General features: G+C 49.4%; 5 protein-coding genes across 5 annotated transcripts; 4 read left to right on the plus strand and 1 right to left on the minus strand.

The window, feature by feature from the left end:
• Positions 1-721: 721 nt before the first annotated feature.
• Positions 722-2,188, plus strand: LOC34620237. Its single transcript, XM_026336342.1, has 4 exons — positions 722-799; positions 1,306-1,555; positions 1,695-1,873; positions 2,042-2,188. The coding sequence occupies exons 1-4, from the start codon at positions 722-724 to the stop codon at positions 2,186-2,188; spliced, it is 654 nt and encodes a 217-aa protein (XP_026192127.1).
• A 3,390-nt stretch (positions 2,189-5,578) lies between these two features.
• Positions 5,579-10,411, plus strand: LOC34620235 (pre-rRNA-processing protein TSR1 homolog). The gene is made up of 12 exons (XM_022733494.2): positions 5,579-6,450; positions 6,731-6,991; positions 7,153-7,298; positions 7,522-7,776; positions 7,900-7,999; positions 8,164-8,224; positions 8,387-8,527; positions 8,696-9,102; positions 9,266-9,435; positions 9,560-9,722; positions 9,835-9,955; positions 10,325-10,411. The coding sequence occupies exons 1-12, from the start codon at positions 5,579-5,581 to the stop codon at positions 10,409-10,411; spliced, it is 2,784 nt and encodes a 927-aa protein (XP_022588200.1).
• A 652-nt stretch (positions 10,412-11,063) lies between these two features.
• LOC34620234 lies at positions 11,064-15,103 on the minus strand. Its single transcript, XM_026336344.1, has 5 exons — positions 14,744-15,103; positions 14,270-14,639; positions 14,041-14,129; positions 13,567-13,806; positions 11,064-13,451 (listed from the first exon to the last, which is right to left on the minus strand). Exons 1-5 carry the CDS (start codon positions 15,101-15,103, stop codon positions 11,064-11,066), a joined length of 3,447 nt encoding a protein of 1,148 aa, XP_026192129.1.
• A 1,172-nt stretch (positions 15,104-16,275) lies between these two features.
• Positions 16,276-18,107, plus strand: LOC34620233. The gene is made up of 6 exons (XM_026336345.1): positions 16,276-16,391; positions 16,610-16,887; positions 17,081-17,157; positions 17,328-17,393; positions 17,595-17,665; positions 17,927-18,107. The coding sequence occupies exons 1-6, from the start codon at positions 16,276-16,278 to the stop codon at positions 18,105-18,107; spliced, it is 789 nt and encodes a 262-aa protein (XP_026192130.1).
• Positions 18,108-18,360: 253 nt separating this feature from the next.
• Positions 18,361-19,426, plus strand: LOC113147080. The gene is made up of 4 exons (XM_026336346.1): positions 18,361-18,486; positions 18,615-18,704; positions 18,960-19,055; positions 19,343-19,426. The coding sequence occupies exons 1-4, from the start codon at positions 18,361-18,363 to the stop codon at positions 19,424-19,426; spliced, it is 396 nt and encodes a 131-aa protein (XP_026192131.1).
• Positions 19,427-19,803: the final 377 nt, after the last annotated feature.

Genomic DNA, 19,803 nt, shown 5'->3' on the forward strand with positions numbered 1-19,803 from the left:
TGTTGCGTCTTCAGGTCCACCAACACAACCCCTAGGTAGGGTCCTCCCCCCTTTTCCTTCTCCTTCTGCTGCAAATCCCGTTATTTCGACACCAAATACAATGCCCGATTCTCTTTCGCAAGCAGACGCTGGCTGCTCGCCGCGCCCTCTCCCCGTCCCTCCCTGTTTCAACCTCCGTTTGAGGCGTGCTTGCTTCTGCGGAGGCGGATCTCAAAGTCAAGACCTCTTCTTTGCTGTGCTGATTTGTCGAAGTAGCTACGATAGCCGCTGCGTTGACTCGAGCAATCGGCCTTTGTGCCTGCCTTCCCTCCACTGCCTGCCTGACGGATCGTGCGGCTGTCGAGAGGGCTATTCCATGGAAAAGTGAGTCATGTAGAGGCAGCAGTGTGCTAGAGCTAGAGCCACATTGCTGCCATCGCGAAAGCTGCGCTTTCACAGTCTATGCCTGCGAAGCAGGGAGAGGAGGCTTGCGTTTACTGGTCCGAGGAGTGACGCAGCCTTCACGCGGGAGGCGAGTTTTCATTGCCTTTCTGTGATCAGCGGTGCTTGCAAAGACATCGATGAGTGCCTCTTAGGCCTCGCGAGCTGTGCGCCAGCTTCTGTAGCCACCTGCATCAACACCAATGGAGCATACTTCTGCAGCTGCGCCGATGGGTATGAAGGGGATGGCCGTCAATGCGTTGCAAGCCCCTCGACAGTGGAGGTGCACATGTCTATCGCCATGGATTACACGACAACCCTTGCAGCCGCAGGCGGGGTTGAAGCGCTCAAAGAAGTTCTCATCGATGCTCTCCTGAAGGTGCGTAGAGGGTCAGAGTCGCGCTAGGGCCTAGCCTTACGAAAACATGGCCAGTGCTAACATGAGCAAAAGCGCAAAAAATGCTTTTGACTCACACATAGTAAGACATATGGCACAAATATATGTATACATATATGTATATATATATGTATATATATGTATATATATATATATGTATATATATGTGTATATATATGTATATATATATGTATATATATATGTATATATATATGTATATATATATGTATATATATATATATGTATGTGGAAAAAAGGAAGGGCGATATATATACTAGGCCCTTCTTGCTACTGCCACAGGTCTGCGAGACTCTCTTTTTTGCTGTTGTCGTATGCGACACACTGAGAGCGTTTGTGTATGGTGCTGAAAAGGCTTTGCTTTCTTGCCGAGGGGAGGCACGAGAAGCAGTGAAGGCCGCTTGCAGTTGACACAAACACAGGTCACCCCTCCAAGACGTCCATCGGATGTTTGGCTTCGAGTGCTGCAGGCAATCCCAGGCTTGCGTGATAGAAGCCGCATCGAGATCAGCAGCATTGTGGAGGGCAGTATCAACGTGGTGCTGAGGATTCATCCCCCATCGCCAGATGCAGCTTCCAACAATCCAGAAGGAGGAGCAGACGCTCCCCGCCAGCTCACCGCTGCGGAAGTCCTTCTAGCCCTTCAAGAGCAGCTTGCAGAGCCACTCTCACCCCTTAGGACGGGTGCCTTAGGCGAATATGCCGCCTATGCTACTCTAGGTGGGTGTGCGCATGTAGTCCTCTGCCTGACAAGCGACTGACGCAAAAAGAATCGGCTGCTATGCCCTGCAAACTCAACTCTGCGTTGGAAGCACAAGCGAGCCGGTTTTTTGCATTTTCCCTGTGTGCTTTTCGCTAGAGCGGTATGTCTTTCTCGACAAATCGACACGCAACGAAAGCTTTGACTTGGTCGGATTCATAACGCGCTGGCTTCCTGCATGGCTCCGAGAAGCGGTTCCAAGAGATGTGCTCGCAGCAGTAGAAGTCCTCCTCCTGCTAAGTTGCCTTACCAGCGTGGCAATAGGAATTCGACGCGCTGTTAAACGGTGCTGCGCACACGCCACTTAATCTTTGTTTTGAACTCCCGAGAACGACGCCGCTTGGGATACTTGTTGTCAAGCCTCGCTGCACGCGTGCTGCTGAACTGCTAAAATACGATCATTCCACGTCCACGGCCATTGCCTAAAAGACTGCCAGCCTTGACAGACTTTGGTTTGCAAAAGTGGTACTGCGCAATGGTTAGGTGTTGCGCGGACTGCCGTATTCCTGCCTTGTGATTGCAGGTGCTCGGAACGAAGATCATCGGCTATCCCACGTGACCAAAGATCCTGTCTGTATCCTGCACCAACATGAATACTTTGCATTCGATTCTTTTATGAGCGCCATCAATACACCCACTGCTGCAGCATGTCAATTATCTCGGGAAACGCCTACCTGAACACACGCTACTGCTGCGCGCCAAACCCGCGCACTCGATGCTGAAAGGGACTTTGTGCAACTCTTACACAAGGATGCAAGGCCCCTCATGTAAAGCTGCTCCCCGTATACTGGTCTGACGACCACAAACAGGCTGTTGTAATGCAAAAATAACCCTACAACACCCGATGAAACGTTCGGCTTTCCTCCTCCTGGCTTCCCGTGTGGCACGATCTTGCAATTTCACTAGCAAGGAGAAGTACAAAAAAACAGTGCTGGTGTTTCGCATCGAACAAAAACACTTTGAATCTGGTCAAGGCTTACCAGAAAGGCCAATGCAGCAGTACGCAAAGTACGTCTGGATATGGTAGCAGCAGTGTTAGACAGGAGCCAAGACGTAGCAATGAAAAGAGGCCGCCTTCTCCGTGATAGGCAGACACGCTTTTCCGTACGCGGAAGGGAAATCACCCCTGTGGACCGTAAGGTTCTACGTGACAGTGACCCGAGAGCAATATAATATCGTTTCATGGCTATGCATTTAACAATTAAAAACTGAAACGTAGTATCGCATCTCAGTCACACGAGCTGATACATTGCATAAACAAGCTAGGGTCTATAAAAATACTAACATTCAATGCTATTTCGTACCAGAAAGTACATAAGAAACAACAAAAAATAACAGGACCCACACTGTGGCTTCTTAGCTTAAGCAGCAGTACGCTGGAAAAAATGACAGGAGCTGTACTTGATAGTTGCTGATCCCCGTGAGAAGACACACAGAGGTCCATCATTTCATTCCGCCGTAAAAGCTAGGGCACCAACGCACGGGTGTCTACATATGAAGAAGTTGCACACATCGACTCCAGTAAAATATATGTTGGGTTCACGGAAACGTTGGAGCGTTCTTATAATCGTTAAGCTGAATGTGATTTGACACATGTGACGGAGAACACAGCATTCCAAGGCTTTGAACTCTTGTAGTTCCCAAGACAGATGCTCGTGTGAGTTGATTGGAGGCTACACTATTCTCCACGAATTCTGACACACGTTGACACATTGAAAGCTTGCCAGAGCAACACTAGTTCGCTTGTTCTTATATTTTTCTGCTCATTGTCATACGAGAGGTTAGGGTGCATGTAGTGCTCCATAGAGCTTCTTCGTGGGTAGGCATTTATCTTCAAACGCAATGCGGATTGGATTTAGAGTTACTTAGTGTTTTCCGGGAAAGTTTTTTTACCTGCCCGAGTGCCTCGATGTTTTTGAGATGAGGGAAGAGAAACAGCCAGGGCACGCGTAGCTGCACAGCCTCGAAACAATGCGTTCATTCGCAGCTAGTCGCATGTAGCATCTAGCGCACATGCGTTTAAGATTGCCTTATCCCGTATCAGTCCAGAAGTACTCTGCAATAGAGAAATATACAAGTAGAAAAGCCGATGTCAGTTTCTCACCAATTCCTTGCTAATTTAGCTAGTGTACTAAAGGGTAGTAAAGCGGTGCTCAGCCCCCTTAAACGGGATTGCGGGGCCCGTAGTTCTTTAAGTGTTATTTCTTAGGCCTACTCTTCGATTTCAGAAAGAGAGGACAGCTGAAGACATGATTGAGGTATTCTTCCGTCACACTGTACGCATACTATGCCCTGGCGCGCAGCAACTTGCGCAGTGAGTAGGAACCGTGGGAACTGACACTGTACTTGAGGGTATCTTTTTAAAACAGTAACATTGGTTTCCAAAATGAGACAAAATGATTGCTTCCTTATTGTGATAGAGCTTGAAATATTCCAGGAAGTTTCAACAGAGTGGTTATTGAGTTTAAAATCTCTGCACTTGCGCAGTCAGCCCACATTGGAACCTTGTTGCCCAATCGTGCCGAGGGGGCTCAAGAGAGCATTCGAACTCATCAGTAAGGGCCATTCCAGGACAAAGGTCGTCCTCGGATGCTGGAATGCATGGAGGGAGGAACTTGCATGCCAGCGGAACGACCACGTGTGGAATTATAGTGCGTGTTTGGGACGCACTTGAGCCTCGTATGGCATTTCGATGATTCCAACGTCCTTCCGTCTAGTCTAGCAGTGACTGCTACTTGGAGGTCTCAGAGATTAGGTGGAGTGATACAGGCTCAGGACTGGAAAACGGCGCGACAGACCACGATGCTATTACCCAACCGACAGCTGCGGCGCACGCTTGTGGGGCAGCCCGGTAGCACAGAGCCCTGATATTATCGCTATGGGTCATAACTACGCCCAACAGCCGGTTTTACTGATGTTTTTACGATCGTCAAGCTCCCCTCCCCCAAACCTTCGTCTTTCTATTTCTCGATATTGTTCTAGCAAATTGGTTTAATTGAGCTCTGGTGTGGAAGTTACTGTGCTCTCTGAATAAATCAGTCGTTCAGAGGTGCACACAACGGAAGAAGTGTACCGGCACCCATCACGTAGTATTACGCGAAAGCGCCTACTTTCCCATGCACCACATATACACCTAAACTTAATAGAGTGTTAGTGCCGCTTTGAATATCCCGAATGGCTGTTTTAAGTAGCCTTGTAGACAGCGCCGGGAGGACGCGGACAATACAGCAGGTGCTCGTATGCACAAAAAGTCATTCTATGAGTGAAAGCTGCGCTTGGCTGGTCAAAAACAGAACTGAAAAACTCTGGATCTCCTGCAACACAGACCATGACTAGCATTGCTTGCTTCTGGTAGGCAGAAGCGTTCGCTTTTGTAGCTGATAGTGCACGCCCACATTTTCTTAATTTACATGGCAAATTCTTAATTCACTCAACATGTCAAATTCACCATTTCCAGTCCAGTTTTAACATTTCTTGGACGCTCGCATGTGCTTGTTTCCCTATCATCGAAAGCTGAGAAAGGCAGCACCATTCTCTTTCCTATTAATAGCCGTTGAAGTTCAGAGGAAATTAAAAGGCTGAGGGAGGATGGTAATACTTTACCCTTCCGTCGTCTCTCACGCTTTAGCAGGCGGCAGTCCATTTCTTCTTTGAGGTCGATGCTCATGAGGCCGCGGCCGACTAGCCCATGGGCGAGGCAGTCTTCTGCATGCGCATGCAGAGAGTACTGGCTTTTATGAACTACCCAGGGCCTTCATTCTGGTATCTATATTCATGACCAGCCCTTAATGAGTTGATGCTGTACCGATGCCTCTCTGCAGTGTTTCTCCTGTGGTACTGTGGTCTTTACCCTTGGGGCTGTGGGGTCCTGGGATATGGTACTGTTGCTAAGAGTCATTATTTCTCAGGATTGCTCATTTTCACTGTACCTCTCGCCTCCGGTGCTCTAGAAGAAAGGTGCGTTTCATCCCACCCACGACGCGATGGGGCATCGGCACCGTTCTTCACTGAAACAACACAACAAGGCCTTCAAAGGTTCTTCTTCGAAGCCGAAGAGCCTGAAGGAAAAGCGAAAGGCCGCAGCAGCAAATGCCCTAGCGCTTTCTGCTAACAGAGGCGTCACGAAGGCGGGTCGATTGCAGCAATCGAAACGGCGCCGCCTTCAGCAACTTCGCGATCTGCATCAGAAGCGAGCAGCAAGTAGCGAAGGCCCCCCCCCAAAAGTAATTCTCCTCCTGCCCTTCTCCGATGCCGTCTCTGTTGATAAGGTGTTTCATGCTCTAGCTCAGGAGCTGCTGAGCAATGATGCGAATTCCGCTGTCGAGGCGGCTCCCGAGATTTTGTCCATGGAGGAGGATGGGCCCCCATCGATCAACAGCGCAGCGCTGGAATCATCAGCTGCCCCTTTGGAGCAGCATAGCCGCTATTTGTATACGCTGCCCGCCTACGCGCGCAACCCTATGATACCGAAAAAGCATCAGCAGCAGATACTGATGGTTCCTGCCCCCCGCATCTGCGCCTCAGGCAGCGAACGGGAGAGCAGCATGCACCATGAAGGGGCATCTCCAGAGAGGCCAAGTGAACTTTTACGCTACATGGATCTCTGCAGCAGCTGTGACGTGCTAGTGTGCCTCTTTGGAGGCCACTGCTCGTACGAAAACAGCGCCTTCAGCGAACAAGGCTACAAGGTTCTGAAGGCTCTCAAACTGCAGGGCCTGCCCCCCTCAGTCATTGGCATCGGCTGCACAGACGCTGCCGTTCTAGAGCCAGGCAGAGCAGTGGAAGGGAAAGGGGCAGTCACCGAAAGCACGAAGTTCATGAGGCGCTTTTTCGAGTCCGAATTCGGCGCTGAACGGTAAGCCGTCGTTGGATTCCCACCGTGGCCATCAGCTTCTACCTTTTAACTTTGCGTAGCTGACACCTACCTCCCTGTATGGCCCTTAGGCAGTGCCGCCTGGTGAAGAGCACCAGAGGACGCTGAGGAACTGCTTTTATGAGGGGGGAAGTGACCTTAGCATGTGGGATATAGGGGGGGGGGGGCTCCCTGACCCCTATTTTCAGTCGCTCTTGGTCGGATGAACGCGCAATTTCCACTCAAACATCCCTCTACATGCGATACTTGGGGTGCTCTTCAGGAAGTTCTTTGGGGTTGGGGCTTCCACGGATTGGAGCAGTGTCTTGAGGGCGTTTGGTGCTGCTGCTAGCGTGGAACAAGTTAATCTTCAGGAGAAGAGCATAAGTAAACGTGCGGAGGCAGCGGCTTTCAGGCAAAGAGGCCACCTCCTGGCCCTCAGCTGGCGCGTAGCATGGCATCGCTTGTCAAGCGATGCTGCAACAGAACCCGAGCCGTGTCTTGAGGTTTCTGGATTGGTGCGTGGGGCTGGCTTAACATGCAAGTGAGCACTCAGGTTCAGCGGTGTGTTGCCGAGCGCTTTTACTGCCTAGTGACGCCTGTCAGTGCGCGGTGAAGTGGCCTTGCCTTCAACTTGTAGATGCGCTTCACAGTGCACTGCCAAGCGCTTGCATGAGGCGCTGGTATGGTTGTGCTTTTTTGCAGGCTTCCGGTGCATATTACGGGTGTCGGTGACTTTGTGCTCACGCGAATAGAGGCTATAGAGTCTAGTGCACCCAAACGGCGGGAGCCAGCCGGGCTAGCCGACTCGGCGGCGCGAAACAGCGAGACCTTGGGGACTGATCTGCAAGGTAAGGCAACGTGGCAGCGCACTCTGGGCCTAACTTTGAGGATCCATGTTCCCGGCTATTGGACGCAATTGCTCACTCTGTAGTGCTTGTGACGATGGAGGCTGTTGTCACTCTGTAGTGCTTGTGACGATGGAGGCTGTTGTCTTGAGAAGTGAAAAGAGACGGAGTTTACACGTTACGGGGACTGCTGGGCTGCTTGTATGCGTATACTGTCGGGGTGCAGGAGTAGTGGAGGCATCACAACCCCTGCAGCCGCTCGACATGGCTGCCATGGAACAGACTTGGCCTACAGCGGAAGAGATTTGCGGAGAGGATAGAGCGTCTGAGCCCTCCAGGAGACGCGTTAGGGTTCCCAAGAATGTAGGGGATTATGAACGCGCTTGGCTGGAGTCTGACACTGACGGCTCTCATTACGGCAGTGGGGACGAGGAGCAGATGCACAGCGGTGACGAAATTCAAGTGGAAGATGGCATTGCCTGTGAGTCTGCAGTTGCCGCTCTGCGCATTTCTCCGCATTATTGGAGTACTGTTTTGTAGACACTGGCGTTGGCGTATCGCCGTGTAAAGCCGTGCAATTTCATTAGGTCTATCTTTGCTGCAGCTGACAGTCAGCCCGCCCCCCTCTCGCACACACCTGACGACGTCGATGACGATTGGAAGCTGCTTGAGAGCGCAGAGCAACACAGCATGAGGGAAGACAAGTAAATCGCTGCTTCGCACTGATAGCACTGCCCCTTTTGAATCGCCAAAGGCCGTGAGGGCAGGGTTATTGGGATGTGTTTTGCATCGGTGGTATAATGCTGCTTTCAAGCCCCACACCCCTCAGGATTCGAATTCTTAAGGGTCTATCACTTTTTGTCATCAGCGAAGCGTATGCAACTCAACGGCGGGAAGCGGCAGAGATGGAAAAGGACTTTCCAGACCAAGTATGTCAGATGCAGTAACGGGTTGTGTCTGGTTGTCGTGAGAAGGGTACCAAACACGTTACTCCTGTGGACAGCACTTTTTCACGCAAGGAGTGTTCGCGTGGTGCTCCTTTAGTGTTGAGGGGGAGTATGTTGTGGGAATACGAGTTTTCGTTTGTCCAGATGGATACGCCACTGGATATCCCTGCGAAAGAGCGCTTCCAGAAGTACCGAGGCCTGAAGAGCTTCCGTTCATCCCCATGGGCTAAGAACGAAGATCTACCGTTGGAATATGGCCGCATCATCGAAGTCTCGAGCCTTAAGGTAGCACTTGCTGGTGTTACATCTACTGAATGGTTTTTGTGCATTGCATAGCGGGTTCGTGGTACTCTGCAATCGCAGATCGAGGCACTTGAAAGACACTTGGTAGGTGCCAGATCCTTCGCCAAGTCTGCGCTTTAAATGCCGCAAGCTGTTTACTGTGTGTCTCAGGGCTTGGCGCGCTATGCACATCGCGCGCATGCGGAGCTATGCCAAGTGTCATCCGGTTTCGCCGGCCGCTTTTGTCGCCTGTGGCTGCCTCTGCGTCACTCATACGTGCTAAGGCAGATGGTGCAGCAGCAACAGCCGCAGCTGGAAGGCTCAGATCTTGACAACGCACTGATCACTGCAATGGGATGCCGACTAGCTAACCGCTTCGCGGTCTCAAGTCTGAACAACACCGGCCCCCCCCCCTGTGCCAGTGCAGATGGCGATCTAATGTTGCCCGACTTCCTCCTACTGTCGCAGCTTTTGCAGCATGAGAGCCAGGTAGCAGTGGTTCACTCACAAGTAACGTTCTGTGATGAGGAGGCACTGAAGGGCAAGGATCCGGTGTTGATGGCGTGCGGATTTCGCAGGTAAGCGATACGGCACGCGCGCACTTCTCGCTAAGCCTACGCGATATGTGAATAACGCTTATTGGATTTCAGTGCAGTTCCTTTCAGACACTTTCGAGAGGAACACGCCTGTACGTATATGGCATTTGTGCTTGCCCATGCTCGCATTATTGGTCACTTGCAGGTTTCCAGCATCCCCTATCTATTCTGAAGAGCCTAGGCAAGGCATACGTAGTGCAGCGAAGTGGAAACTTAAGCGATGGGCTGAACCTGGCGCAACTCTCACAGCCACCGTGTATGCGCCCCTGGTGCTTCCACCCTCACCTTGTATTATGCTTAGAAGCGAGAAAACGGGTACGTCCATAGCAAAACAACCATAAGGTGGTACTAATTTAGTATGTTTGCATGCTTATGCCGGCGACATATGTGTTTGGTATCGATATTGTGGGGATTGTGCTGTGTCTTGTGGGCTGGACAGCATCTGACGGCGTGCGCGTTAGCGCTTGGGGCTCAGTACTGCCAGCGAATAAAGCGAGCAGCCGATTAATCATCAAGCGCGTGCTTCTTAGCGGCCATCCGTTCAAGGTTCACAGACGCAAAGCAGTTGTCCGATTCATGTTTTTCAATCCTGACGACGTGCGGTGAGCAAGCGCGTGATCTGCTTTGTGCTTGTAAAGCCACAGCCAGACGATGTCGTATTGCCTTCTGAAATCTCACTAGACCAATGCTTTAAACAATATGTGTCCATTGCAGGTGGTTTACACCCATAGAGCTGCACACTAAGAAAGGGCTTCGCGGGAACATTGTGGAACCCTTGGGTACCCATGGCTACATGAAATGCAAGTTTAATGATTATCTTAAACAGAACGACGAGGTGAGGTGTTCGACGAATGTCAACGTCGGCGGTCATACACAGCTGACTTTCTGGACACCGCTCTGTGTGTGTAGCAGGGGTAACAGAATTCATTGGTTGAAAATACACAAATGCGCGGACTAGGTGTCTTTTGGTTGATGAATGAATCAGCATGCTAGCCCGGCGCTCAAATTTTCTAGCTCTGTTGTTAGGCATGATTGTGCGATCTCCTTTGTAGTGCAGTGATTAGCTGAATGCGGTGATATCAGGTGAATAGCTATGATGTAGGGTCGTCGGTTCTGCCACAACGCGCTCAGCCTTCTTTGTACTGGATGGAAGTACCAGGAGAAATGTCCCTTGTGGTGTGTTGTGTGCGTGTGCCGCTTGTAGGTGTTGCTGCCCCTGTACCGCCGTGTATTCCCAAAGTGGTATCCTGAGTCATGGGGTGGCTCGCCAAATCAGCAGCCAATGGACTAACATTTTTGGCCGAATTACTGCAGTGCTCTGCATGCTCCTTTTGAATACTAGGGAAACATTCCTTCATAAGGTTGCTTTGGGACGCCCGATGCTTTTATTGCTAGTGAAACACTGAATATGTCAGTACACGAATGACTTACGAAACGCGTTCAAACACCGTAAACTTCTGTAATTTTATCGGGGTAAAATGTAGGAAGGCAAGTAGCGCATGTCTTCTTCCATACGGACAACAGAGGGTCACACTTGAACCTGGCAGCTCGGCAGAGGCCTCTAGAGTCAGCATTGTTGATGTTGCCAAGGCTGTTGACTGCCGTTTTACGTCAAATGCGAATATCACTTTTCTAGGTTCGGCGCTGTAGATCGCAGTAGGTGGATTAGAATGGCTCCTAAAGTACCGGCCAAACTTTGTTACCATACATACTCTTGGATGTGACACTGGTGAGCTCTTAATTAACCAGCTGCACAAGGTCAGTCATCGAGAGTTCAATGTGGAATTACTTTCAGCTAATGCGTGTGCTTCGTCAGATGTACTGAACATTCTTTATTGATTGTACACTTCATTGAGGACAACAAACTGTCTTCAGAAATGACTTCCGTATATAATAGGACAGTAGCCTGCACCAAGCATTGGTTGAAGCTGAAAAGAAAAAAATTACTGGCGTAGTTTTGAGCTATTCCGTAGGAGCATACCGCCAAGAACTCGGCTAAGACGCGTTCGCTTCTTAGTAGACGTGCTTAATGATAAGGATTGACTATGGTTTGGTGGAGGAGGCACGTGCTTGTTGGGTGGTTTTGAGGGAGTGGGTTTAAAGGACTCAGGATTTCCTGTTCTGTTACTTCCGTCCCCATGGTCAGTAGCAAAGGCTAGAGGCCGCTCAAGAAGTGGTGCAAAAGGACGCGGCCCAAAGGTGTGGACTTGTCTTTGCACCACGTGTGACAGAGCGGGGGAACCTTCATCGACAGGAAATGCAGTATCAGCTTCCCATGAAAGCCTCGACTTGAATCGTTCCTTAGCACGCTGCTGTGACGCCCCTCTCCGACAATTCTCATAAACCCGTTGCTGGTTTGCTATGGCGTGGAGGTGGCGGAAGCTTCTCTCTTTGGGGGATAGGCAAGCGTTGTACTGTTGGCGAATTTGGCAGTCAAGTTTATGGAGATGCTGGAGATGTAAAGGCGCACTATTGACGCTTAGTGCCCTACATAGCTGTCGATAATCCGTTCCACAGAAGAGTCCCTCTTCCATAGTATTCATGCTGGATCCGCAATCTGTGTTAGTTATAGGCACTGTCGGCTGGGCCTCCCGGTATAGCAAAAAGGGGTTGGGCCGGCTTGCTTGGTCTCCCATATTTACTGGGGTTCCAGCATTTTCTTGTTGAGCTCTATTCCCCTTGTAGGAATGGCATTCATTGAGCATTAAGAGGCGTGTCATGCAGAAGTCTTGTGCTGGCTTAGTCAGGCGGCTACATTCTTCCGGTGTCGCAGTTTGAACGGTGGATATTCCTAGGCTTTCCATTTGGCTAGCTGGAAGCCAACCGTTTTTTGCCATGGTATCAATTCCCCTCGGCAAATGTTTTTGACTTTGCTCCAGCTCCTTTGGCGATTTGCTGAGTCCGGAATCATAGGGTAAGAAGACAGTTTGACAAGGAAGCTCTGATTCGCAGTCGCTAGTGCACCAGCTACTGCTAAGAGACCACACATAGTTGTCCTCGCCATCAGGGCGACGTCTCCTAGGGTGGTTTTGTGCTGGTGGAGGCACACTTTGAGACAATCGGGCCCACAATTTGTTCAGCTGCCACTTTCGGCCAGGAGGGCTCTCTGGTGTGTTGCATACATGGGTCTCCTTGACAGTCATGCATTGAAGCGGTTGCTGTTCATGTCGTTTGCAGCCTGTATCGATTTCTTGTGAGTCAGGGTGGGGCTCGTGGTTGGGTGCCCCTGTGTTGCCCTTGAGGTGTCTGTCTACTTGCTGTATCTTTGTGCACTGTTGCTGTAGAACAGCATCACGCTGGTCACGCTCCCCTTGCTGTTGAAGCTTTAGAAGAGTTGGTAGTGGACGTTCCTCCGGGTCTCCAATAGAAGAGCCTTTTCTTTTATCATTGGAGCATTTGTCTTTTGTTGATTGTCGGGAGAAGCTTGCTGCATCCATTTGAAATGAGCGACCGCTGTCTTTTTGCATGCCATGTGAAAATGAATTCTCCACTGGGTTGCAGTGATGCACCTTCAATGTACCATCCTCCTTGACAGAGGCCAGTCGAGCTCTTGGAGCTAGTGCATTATATGCTGCAGGATTTATTTCTCCAGTGTCCTGCTTAAAGAGAATTGTATCACGACTGGCAGCATCGTAGCCTGTGGGAGCGGCCGTGCTCTCCGCTAGCCGCAGCACTAAATGATCTAAATCGGTTACCCCTGCATTTTTTAGAGCTAGTCGGATTTGAGCACATTGGTTTCGGAGTGTTGGCTGCTCAATTGACGTTTGTGTTGGAACAGACATTGCCCAAGGATGACCCGATAAGCTGCTAGCGGGACCATCCACCGCATTTGGTGTCCACTTTTGCTTACAGCATCCATTACAAGAGTTCCGTAAAGCGTTTTCTTGATTTACCTGCTGCAAGACCTGACGCTGCTGAAATTGTAGGCACCGCATTTCTTCTATTTGGGCCCTCAGTTCAGCCTTGAGACGCTCGAGATCTGATATTAGAAGCTGTTCAGCTTCAGCTCCAGCCCCACGCATTCGTCGGCCAGGTTTATCGAAGCATGAACCAGACGTCTCCGCCACGGTATCGTTGAAGAACTGCGAAAATGAGCTATCCCCATGCTTCAAAGTGCTTTCCTGCTGTGGCTGGCTGAATTCCTCTCCTCGGAGCAGTAATCTGGTTCTGGCAGGCGCTTGACGATTTGATTCGTTAATGGCATTTTCCAAACTGTAGTTTTGAAGCTGATGAGATCGTTGCTGCTTCGGTGATCCGGCAGCGGCAACATTAGCCGCAGCCAGCTGCTTTGATTTGCAGAGTTGCCGTGCCTCTTCCTCCTCCTTTTCGAGCTACGGGAGAACCACGATGCATGCACAGCATGTTAATGAAGAAGCTATCCGACGGCAGTAAGCCTATTGGGACCAATGAGCAAATAGGAATGGTCTAACTGGAAATCAGACATACCCGCTCTTGTTCTATCTCTTTGCTTAGACGGATCAGCTCTTCTTCGTCCTCCCGTCTCCGTCTAGCCTTTTCTTCCTCACGCTGAGCTTCCCTTTCTTTCATCTGCCGGAGGAGATCCTCCTGGTATCGCTTTTTGGCAGTTTGAACGCGCTGATGACTAATGTCTACATCGGTGGCGCCAATTAAAGGTCCAAACTGAGGTGGTTTTACTGTGTCATAGGCTTGTTCGGTCCGTGGAACCTCCTAAGAAAAGCACGTACAGCGTCCCGGGGCAGACACGCTATTCATAGGAAGCAAGGTGACTACGGAAATTTTAAGCGGTACTGCAACTTTACAGTGGAGCACCGTTTGAGCATGTGAAGCTGAACAGTCTTCGTAGTTGCCCGCATTGAATATGAAAACTTGCAAGCATGTATGACAGATAGAATGCGAATCAGGTAGCGAGGATTTCTACCCAGGGCACAAACAGCATACACCACCAGTTGCTACAGCAGGGTCACCAACTTTGGTAGAACTACTGGGCGCTCCGCTGAACGACAATGGGATATGGGAAGATGATACATCTGCACAAAATCCAGCCCCACACAGTGCAAATTTACGATATGGATTGGCCATTGGCTGCTTGTGATTAAATATGTGCGTCATCCCCTGATAGGCCTAGAAAGCTTTTCAAGCGTTCCTCTATACTTTAAAAGCAATTGGCAGGCTCTCATCATTAATGCGGGAAGGCCGTTGCAATTGCTTGACTGACCATATTCGCGAATGGCACAAGCAGTCTGAAAGTCGTTACCAAGGTTCTTAGACGGTTGCTGCAGCTGCTGTGGATTCATGGAATAAACAGAAGGGTGTAGAAGAGCTGTAGGTTGGAGAATGACGGGTTGCTGATTCATCAATGGAGCAGAAACTACAGATGGTATGCAAGGTGTTGGAATGATTCCATCGGTAGGTGCAGTTTGCGGTGGAACTCGATGAACAAGTAGCGGAGCTATATTTATTAGCGATTGCATCGCGTTGGCCAAGTCAACGTTGTGCTGTGCTGCAGCTTGTTGTATGACCGTATTCGCTTTCTCGGGCTGAGATGTAACCCAAGGGACTAGGCTATATCATACTGCACACGCTCGTGCAAGCTCTTATGCCCTATCTTTGTAAGGCATATGCAACGCAACGAACACATTACTAGGGCAGCAGTGCATATTTGCGACATAAGAACGGTGTTAAAGCAGGAGTCATGCACCGGATTTGAAGTCAGACACATTAGATGTTTTTTTCCAGCAATGTGAAGTTTTGCAGCAAATGTGTGCCAACTGTAGGGGCTTACTTGAGCTTTGACCGGGGGTTCGCTGCTCCCCCTGGAACCAGAAGGTGGAACGAACTCAGAGCTGGCGCAGGCCACTTGGGTTAATGGAGCCGCTGTTACAGATCCTTGCTGCGCCTCAGAAGGAATGGGAAGCCCTCGCTCCTCGGCTCGCTGCCGTAGTCTCTGTTGCCGCTGCTGCTCGATCTGCTGCAGCAATATCTTACCGTACTCGTTGAGCATTGTGCTTCAGCGGTAAAAACGTTTGAGCAAATATGAGATATTGAGTTCATACTCGCAACTCACATCCTTGTGATACGTTGAATGTGGAAAGGACGGAGTGGAGAGTTATTTCACGGATCGCTTGGTAATAGATCTTTTTAAGACCTGCACAGAAGACTCTATCGGTACGAGAATAATATACCGAGGCTCCATAATTACAAGCTTTCTTCCTAATCACACGCTTTTGCTTGTTATTTTGGACTGCAAATGGCCTTTCAATGTTGCCGGTGAGTGCTATGCTGAACATTAGGAGACACCACGGTGCGCATCGTTTTTTGAAAGGAGAAAATCGGCAGGAGACGAAATTAGCAACTGCTTTTCATATTTAGTAGCAGTTACAAGTGGACGAATTCTTGCCTATGAGTTATCAGCATCTTGTTTTCGAACAATTTCGCATCTGATTATGGTGACGACATGAGTCTCCGGCCAGATATGTGGTGCGATTCATTGTTCTGGTGGGTTCTCTGATATGCCTTTCCACCAAAACGCACTTTAAAATGGCTACATGCTGCCGGCCATGCCTCGTGGTTTGCACTTAGAGGTTCATGCGCACAAAGAAACAGCTGGGCTGAATGTGGGGCGGGACGTAACAAATACGCGAACAAGTTCATTCAGGGGGACGCAAGTCCAGCTTTAATTCATTTATCCGTATTTTAGTTTTTCCATTATGGTTAAAGTATCAGGCGGGTGGAAGGCTATTACCCACCTTTCATTTGGCTTTGCCTCCTTCACATCTTGTCGGTCCAAAAGTGACCCCCAACGGACTACGTACTCCTTTCCAGGCGCATCAAGCGGTCCACAGCCGTTTAATCAGTGTAGCGCTTTAGCTGTGAAACGCTACTATTGTTCATCCACAAGCCTTTTTACTATGCAAAAGCAATGGCATTGTTGCTAAAGCCCCTTTATCCGTTGGTGCATCCGCGGAGCGTGCAGCAAGTGCGAACCGATGAAGGCGATACAAACAACCATGTAACCGATCATATTGTACTACACTACGGCTTTCGTGTAATTAGAATAGGACGGAAAGGCTTTAGGGAGGGAGGCAGGCCTATCTACGGCCCGAATGCCACCTGCTTACGCACCGGTGGCAATAATCTGTCCCACAGGTAGAATTAAAAGGCTTAGTTTAGGAAATGAGTTACTGTCAAACGTATAACAAGTCCATTGCCACAGGGCATGGAACTCTTATAGGGAACTGGCTGGAAGAAGAAGTCCTCCGTGATGCTTCCGGCCACACTCATCTAGACAGGTAACACAAAACCACTCCTTCGCACGTAATCCACTAGTAGGGTCATTCGCACGGAGATCGAAACGCGCGAAAAGTCGTTTGGGTCAATCTCAGAGTGCTACTCACGTTAAAAATGCAGTATTTCTCTCAGCGGCAAGATAGTGCACTGCTGGCCTCTTTGCGTACTAGGGTTGTTAGCCTCAGCTCCACTTGCTCCAAAACTCTTCTACGCTCTGCAGCTCTCCTCATTTGGACACATTCAAGCGGGTTATGGGCGATCGGTCGTACCCAGCGTCAGAAACATTCATTACCAGTGCAGGGCGCCGTGATCACCCGCAAGCTCGACAGTTACACGAACAGCTCGCGAGGACGCCGCATGCACCTACCTGCCGCCGAATAGAAGAATTGACCGCTCACGTACGCGAAAGCTGTATGTTCCGTGCAAAGGCACTCGATGCAGAAGCACTAGAGATTGCCCTCAAAGAGCGAAATGTACACAGAGTAAGTGTTCAAGCTGGTCAAAATACCTGACAGAGGTATTAGGGCGAACCGGGAACAAACTAATTGGTACGCCTAGTAATCAGCAAGCTTTGATGTGTAACTAATCAGGCGCTGCTACGAGCACATACTGAGGACACCTCGCATGCACACTTGGGACAGCTACCTCATGCAATATACTGGTACACAGCCTTTCACTGGTTTTGATTAAGCGACGTGCGTGGAGCAATTTCAGGATGCCCTTGAGCAAACTACCGTGGAGGAGTGCGCGAAGGAGACCGAATCTTCTGCGAATTTTAAGTTCTTCGTGAGGCACCTCACAATTCGCAATCACCGCATTTCAATCACATGCACAGGTAAAATTAAGCTTAAGATACTTTAGTTACGGCTAGAGTCCACTGAAGTCTAGACTTTGGGTTTTAAGGGGGACATTATGAAGTTGTGGGATTGTTCCCTTAGGGGTCTAGCAGTGAATCCACGAAGCTCATGACACCAGAAGATAAGGCAAATCGCTATTTTGAACAGGTGAAAGACATGCTACAGCATGCACCACATCCACTGTTGCTTCTTTACTGCAAGCCTCGCTGAGCATCTCTGTGGGTATGTGAGATTAAAAAGAGCTGCCGCGTAAGTGTCGGGCAGCATCCAAACCTGTATTCTGTTCTTGACCTGGGCCTGAAGTGTCATCAAGTGCCCCCATTGTGAGGCTGTGATGCATATCCTCAGATGCTCAACGCCAGACCTCAAGAAAACACGGAATTCGTTAGCCGTTGGACAGAACTGGCCAGCGCTCCAAGGTAAGTCTATGCATCTCTTACATAGGCCCCCAGTTCTTCAGGCGCTGGACTGTGTGCGCTCGATTGTGCAAATAACTGTTGAATACTGTTTGCACGCTCAGCTCCAGTGTACAACAGACCGGACTTACGGAACGCAAGACCTTTGCAAAGGATAACCTTTTCACGCTGCCAGTGAACTATTCATTAGGAGTAAGTTGACTAGTATTAGATGGTCTAGTAGGGGCACTTGTGGTAAAGGGCTGATCTCATCACCAGCTATAGGTTGCATACAATTGATGCTCACCAAGGTTTTTACAATTCTGCCGCAGGGACGCTGCAAGGACAGAGAGTGTCTAGCGCCTGTAGAAGAAGCGCGGAAAAACAAGGGCGCCTTTTGCCCGGCTTCAACGCAAGTATGGATTTTGGACTTTTAGCTGTCATCACGGCTCCGTGGGAAGGCTAATGATTATATTTACACTTAAAGCAAAAGTTGTACTTTGAATGAACAATACTCTTTAATCAGAGGCTCCCTGTCTCTTTCTTTCAGGTTGTGCAACCGGCGCTTCAGGCCTTTAAACAGCGACTTCGCGATGCCATCAGAAAGGCAAAAGGCTGCTTAGGATTTATCGCTCTCAAGGCAGCGCTGGAGTGGGCGCATAAGGCACAGCTAAGCACACGAATACGGCTGCCAACATGATAGCACCCCTGCTGCACAAATGCCGTTGGCTTGTCTTCGTTATACATTGGTCCTTAGGGAGCATGTCGACGAACGCGGACTTGTTTCAGTCGAAGCTGTGGAACATATTCTTTGGGACAACTTTGATATCCGCTCGGCAGATATTGTAGGGCGATGCTGAGCACACACTTTGCCACTGTCCAGGACACTGGCACGATTTTCTGTTCCGATGCTACAAGGACACGCCCCATGGAGAGTTATTGTAACTCACACTGACATATGTGCTATTTGCAGCCTCTAGAACACTTAAGATGTGCTCTGAAAATCCTGACCTTGCTGGACAAAAGACATTTACGGATCTCAGATCTTGTAGATTTTATATGGGTAAGCAATTATTCCATTTCACAATATGCTGTAATATATCCTAAAATTGGCCCTATCCAGGCCGTACCTCCTATTAAGCTGTGCCTCCTAAAATTATGAACAAGCGTCATTGCTTCGTCATCTGCAACTTGAAAGGCCGCATCTCCTTAACTCGTTGGCGTAGTCTAGCTGTATGCATTCGAGTCGAAGATATTGGCATATAGTCTGCTAAACAGCGTATGTAGCTGCTCAGTAAATGTAGTTCGTTATTTGCAGGCACCTCTAGAGCCTTGCAGGATGAATATCTTGGAAGCTTTCCGACGCAGTGCAAATGCACCTACAGATATCTTAGCAACGGGGTCGAAGGATCCAGTGCTACGCGGTAGCTGCCCCCACAAACAAATACGCCTTGAGAGCATTCCAGATTTCTTGCATCCTTTCCTCGTGAAGGGTAGCTCAAAAAAAGATGATTGCATTCAAATCCCCCTATCAAGACTACTGGATACCCTAGTAGTGAGTTTTGCAAGCTTTTTTTCCAAAACAAAATGCAATAAAAATCCTCCACATATTAAAAGCATGTGCTGGAGTAAGCTGCTTGAAAACTCTTAGAATCAAAGCAAAAGCGCGTTGTTTCAGTATGTTCGTTTTTGTTTTTTAAGGATTTAAGCCAGGGAGTTCCCCATGATGCGAGCTTTATCGCGACGGTTTGCGACATCACTGAAAAAGAAGGGTTGCACCTGTAATTCTGCGTGAAGATCCAATGGAGAAGAGCAGATATGATCCTTGGAATGAGGATAGGCTTAGAGAACTCCACTTTTGGCGCAGCCGTTTGCGAGCTGCATGGCCGATAGGAGAGTCATTGCACTTCACTACACTGGAGACCACAGCACAAAGAGCATATAACGTTGGCGCGATGTAATTGACTCAAGCCTTTCACCATAAAGCACCAAAATGTCACAGCTTGACATACCCTTTACACGGTGTCCTACATGACACGGAGATACTTAATGCACTGGCACACTCTTGATACTCCACTTTATGATTTGCGCATGATTGGACAGCTGAATAAGCTGCTCATCAGGCAACTGGTGAATCATTCTACTGGATGACCCTGGTACTC

Source organism: Cyclospora cayetanensis, unplaced genomic scaffold, assembly GCF_002999335.1.
Source record: "Cyclospora cayetanensis isolate NF1_C8 unplaced genomic scaffold, CcayRef3 CcayRef3_contig_122, whole genome shotgun sequence".
Lineage (NCBI taxonomy): Eukaryota > Apicomplexa > Conoidasida > Eucoccidiorida > Eimeriidae > Cyclospora > Cyclospora cayetanensis.

Excerpts from the sequence above, each read along its gene's own strand:
- LOC113147080 (XM_026336346.1), top strand. The coding sequence starts at position 18,361 with ATGCCGTTGGCTTGTCTTCGTTATACATTGGTCCTTAGGGAGCATGTC. Across the intron at positions 18,487-18,614 it reads ATATCCGCTCGGCAGATATT|CCTCTAGAACACTTAAGATG; the intron begins GTAGGGCGATGC and ends TGCTATTTGCAG. Across the intron at positions 18,705-18,959 it reads ATCTTGTAGATTTTATATGG|GCACCTCTAGAGCCTTGCAG; the intron begins GTAAGCAATTAT and ends CGTTATTTGCAG.
- LOC34620235 (XM_022733494.2), top strand. The coding sequence starts at position 5,579 with ATGGGGCATCGGCACCGTTCTTCACTGAAACAACACAACAAGGCCTTC. Across the intron at positions 8,000-8,163 it reads CACAGCATGAGGGAAGACAA|CGAAGCGTATGCAACTCAAC; the intron begins GTAAATCGCTGC and ends TTTTGTCATCAG. Across the intron at positions 8,528-8,695 it reads TCGAAGTCTCGAGCCTTAAG|GGCTTGGCGCGCTATGCACA; the intron begins GTAGCACTTGCT and ends TGTGTGTCTCAG.
- LOC34620237 (XM_026336342.1), top strand. The coding sequence starts at position 722 with ATGGATTACACGACAACCCTTGCAGCCGCAGGCGGGGTTGAAGCGCTC. Across the intron at positions 1,556-1,694 it reads TGCCGCCTATGCTACTCTAG|AGCGGTATGTCTTTCTCGAC; the intron begins GTGGGTGTGCGC and ends GCTTTTCGCTAG. Across the intron at positions 1,874-2,041 it reads CAATAGGAATTCGACGCGCT|ACTTTGGTTTGCAAAAGTGG; the intron begins GTTAAACGGTGC and ends CAGCCTTGACAG.
- LOC34620233 (XM_026336345.1), top strand. The coding sequence starts at position 16,276 with ATGAGTTACTGTCAAACGTATAACAAGTCCATTGCCACAGGGCATGGA. Across the intron at positions 16,888-17,080 it reads CAGAGTAAGTGTTCAAGCTG|CGACGTGCGTGGAGCAATTT; the intron begins GTCAAAATACCT and ends GTTTTGATTAAG. Across the intron at positions 17,158-17,327 it reads CGAAGGAGACCGAATCTTCT|GGGTCTAGCAGTGAATCCAC; the intron begins GCGAATTTTAAG and ends TTGTTCCCTTAG.
- LOC34620234 (XM_026336344.1), bottom strand. The coding sequence starts at position 15,103 with ATGCTCAACGAGTACGGTAAGATATTGCTGCAGCAGATCGAGCAGCAG. Across the intron at positions 13,807-14,040 it reads CTGCTGTAGCAACTGGTGGT|GTTCCACGGACCGAACAAGC; the intron begins GTATGCTGTTTG and ends TTTTCTTAGGAG. Across the intron at positions 13,452-13,566 it reads AAGAGATAGAACAAGAGCGG|CTCGAAAAGGAGGAGGAAGA; the intron begins GTATGTCTGATT and ends GTTCTCCCGTAG.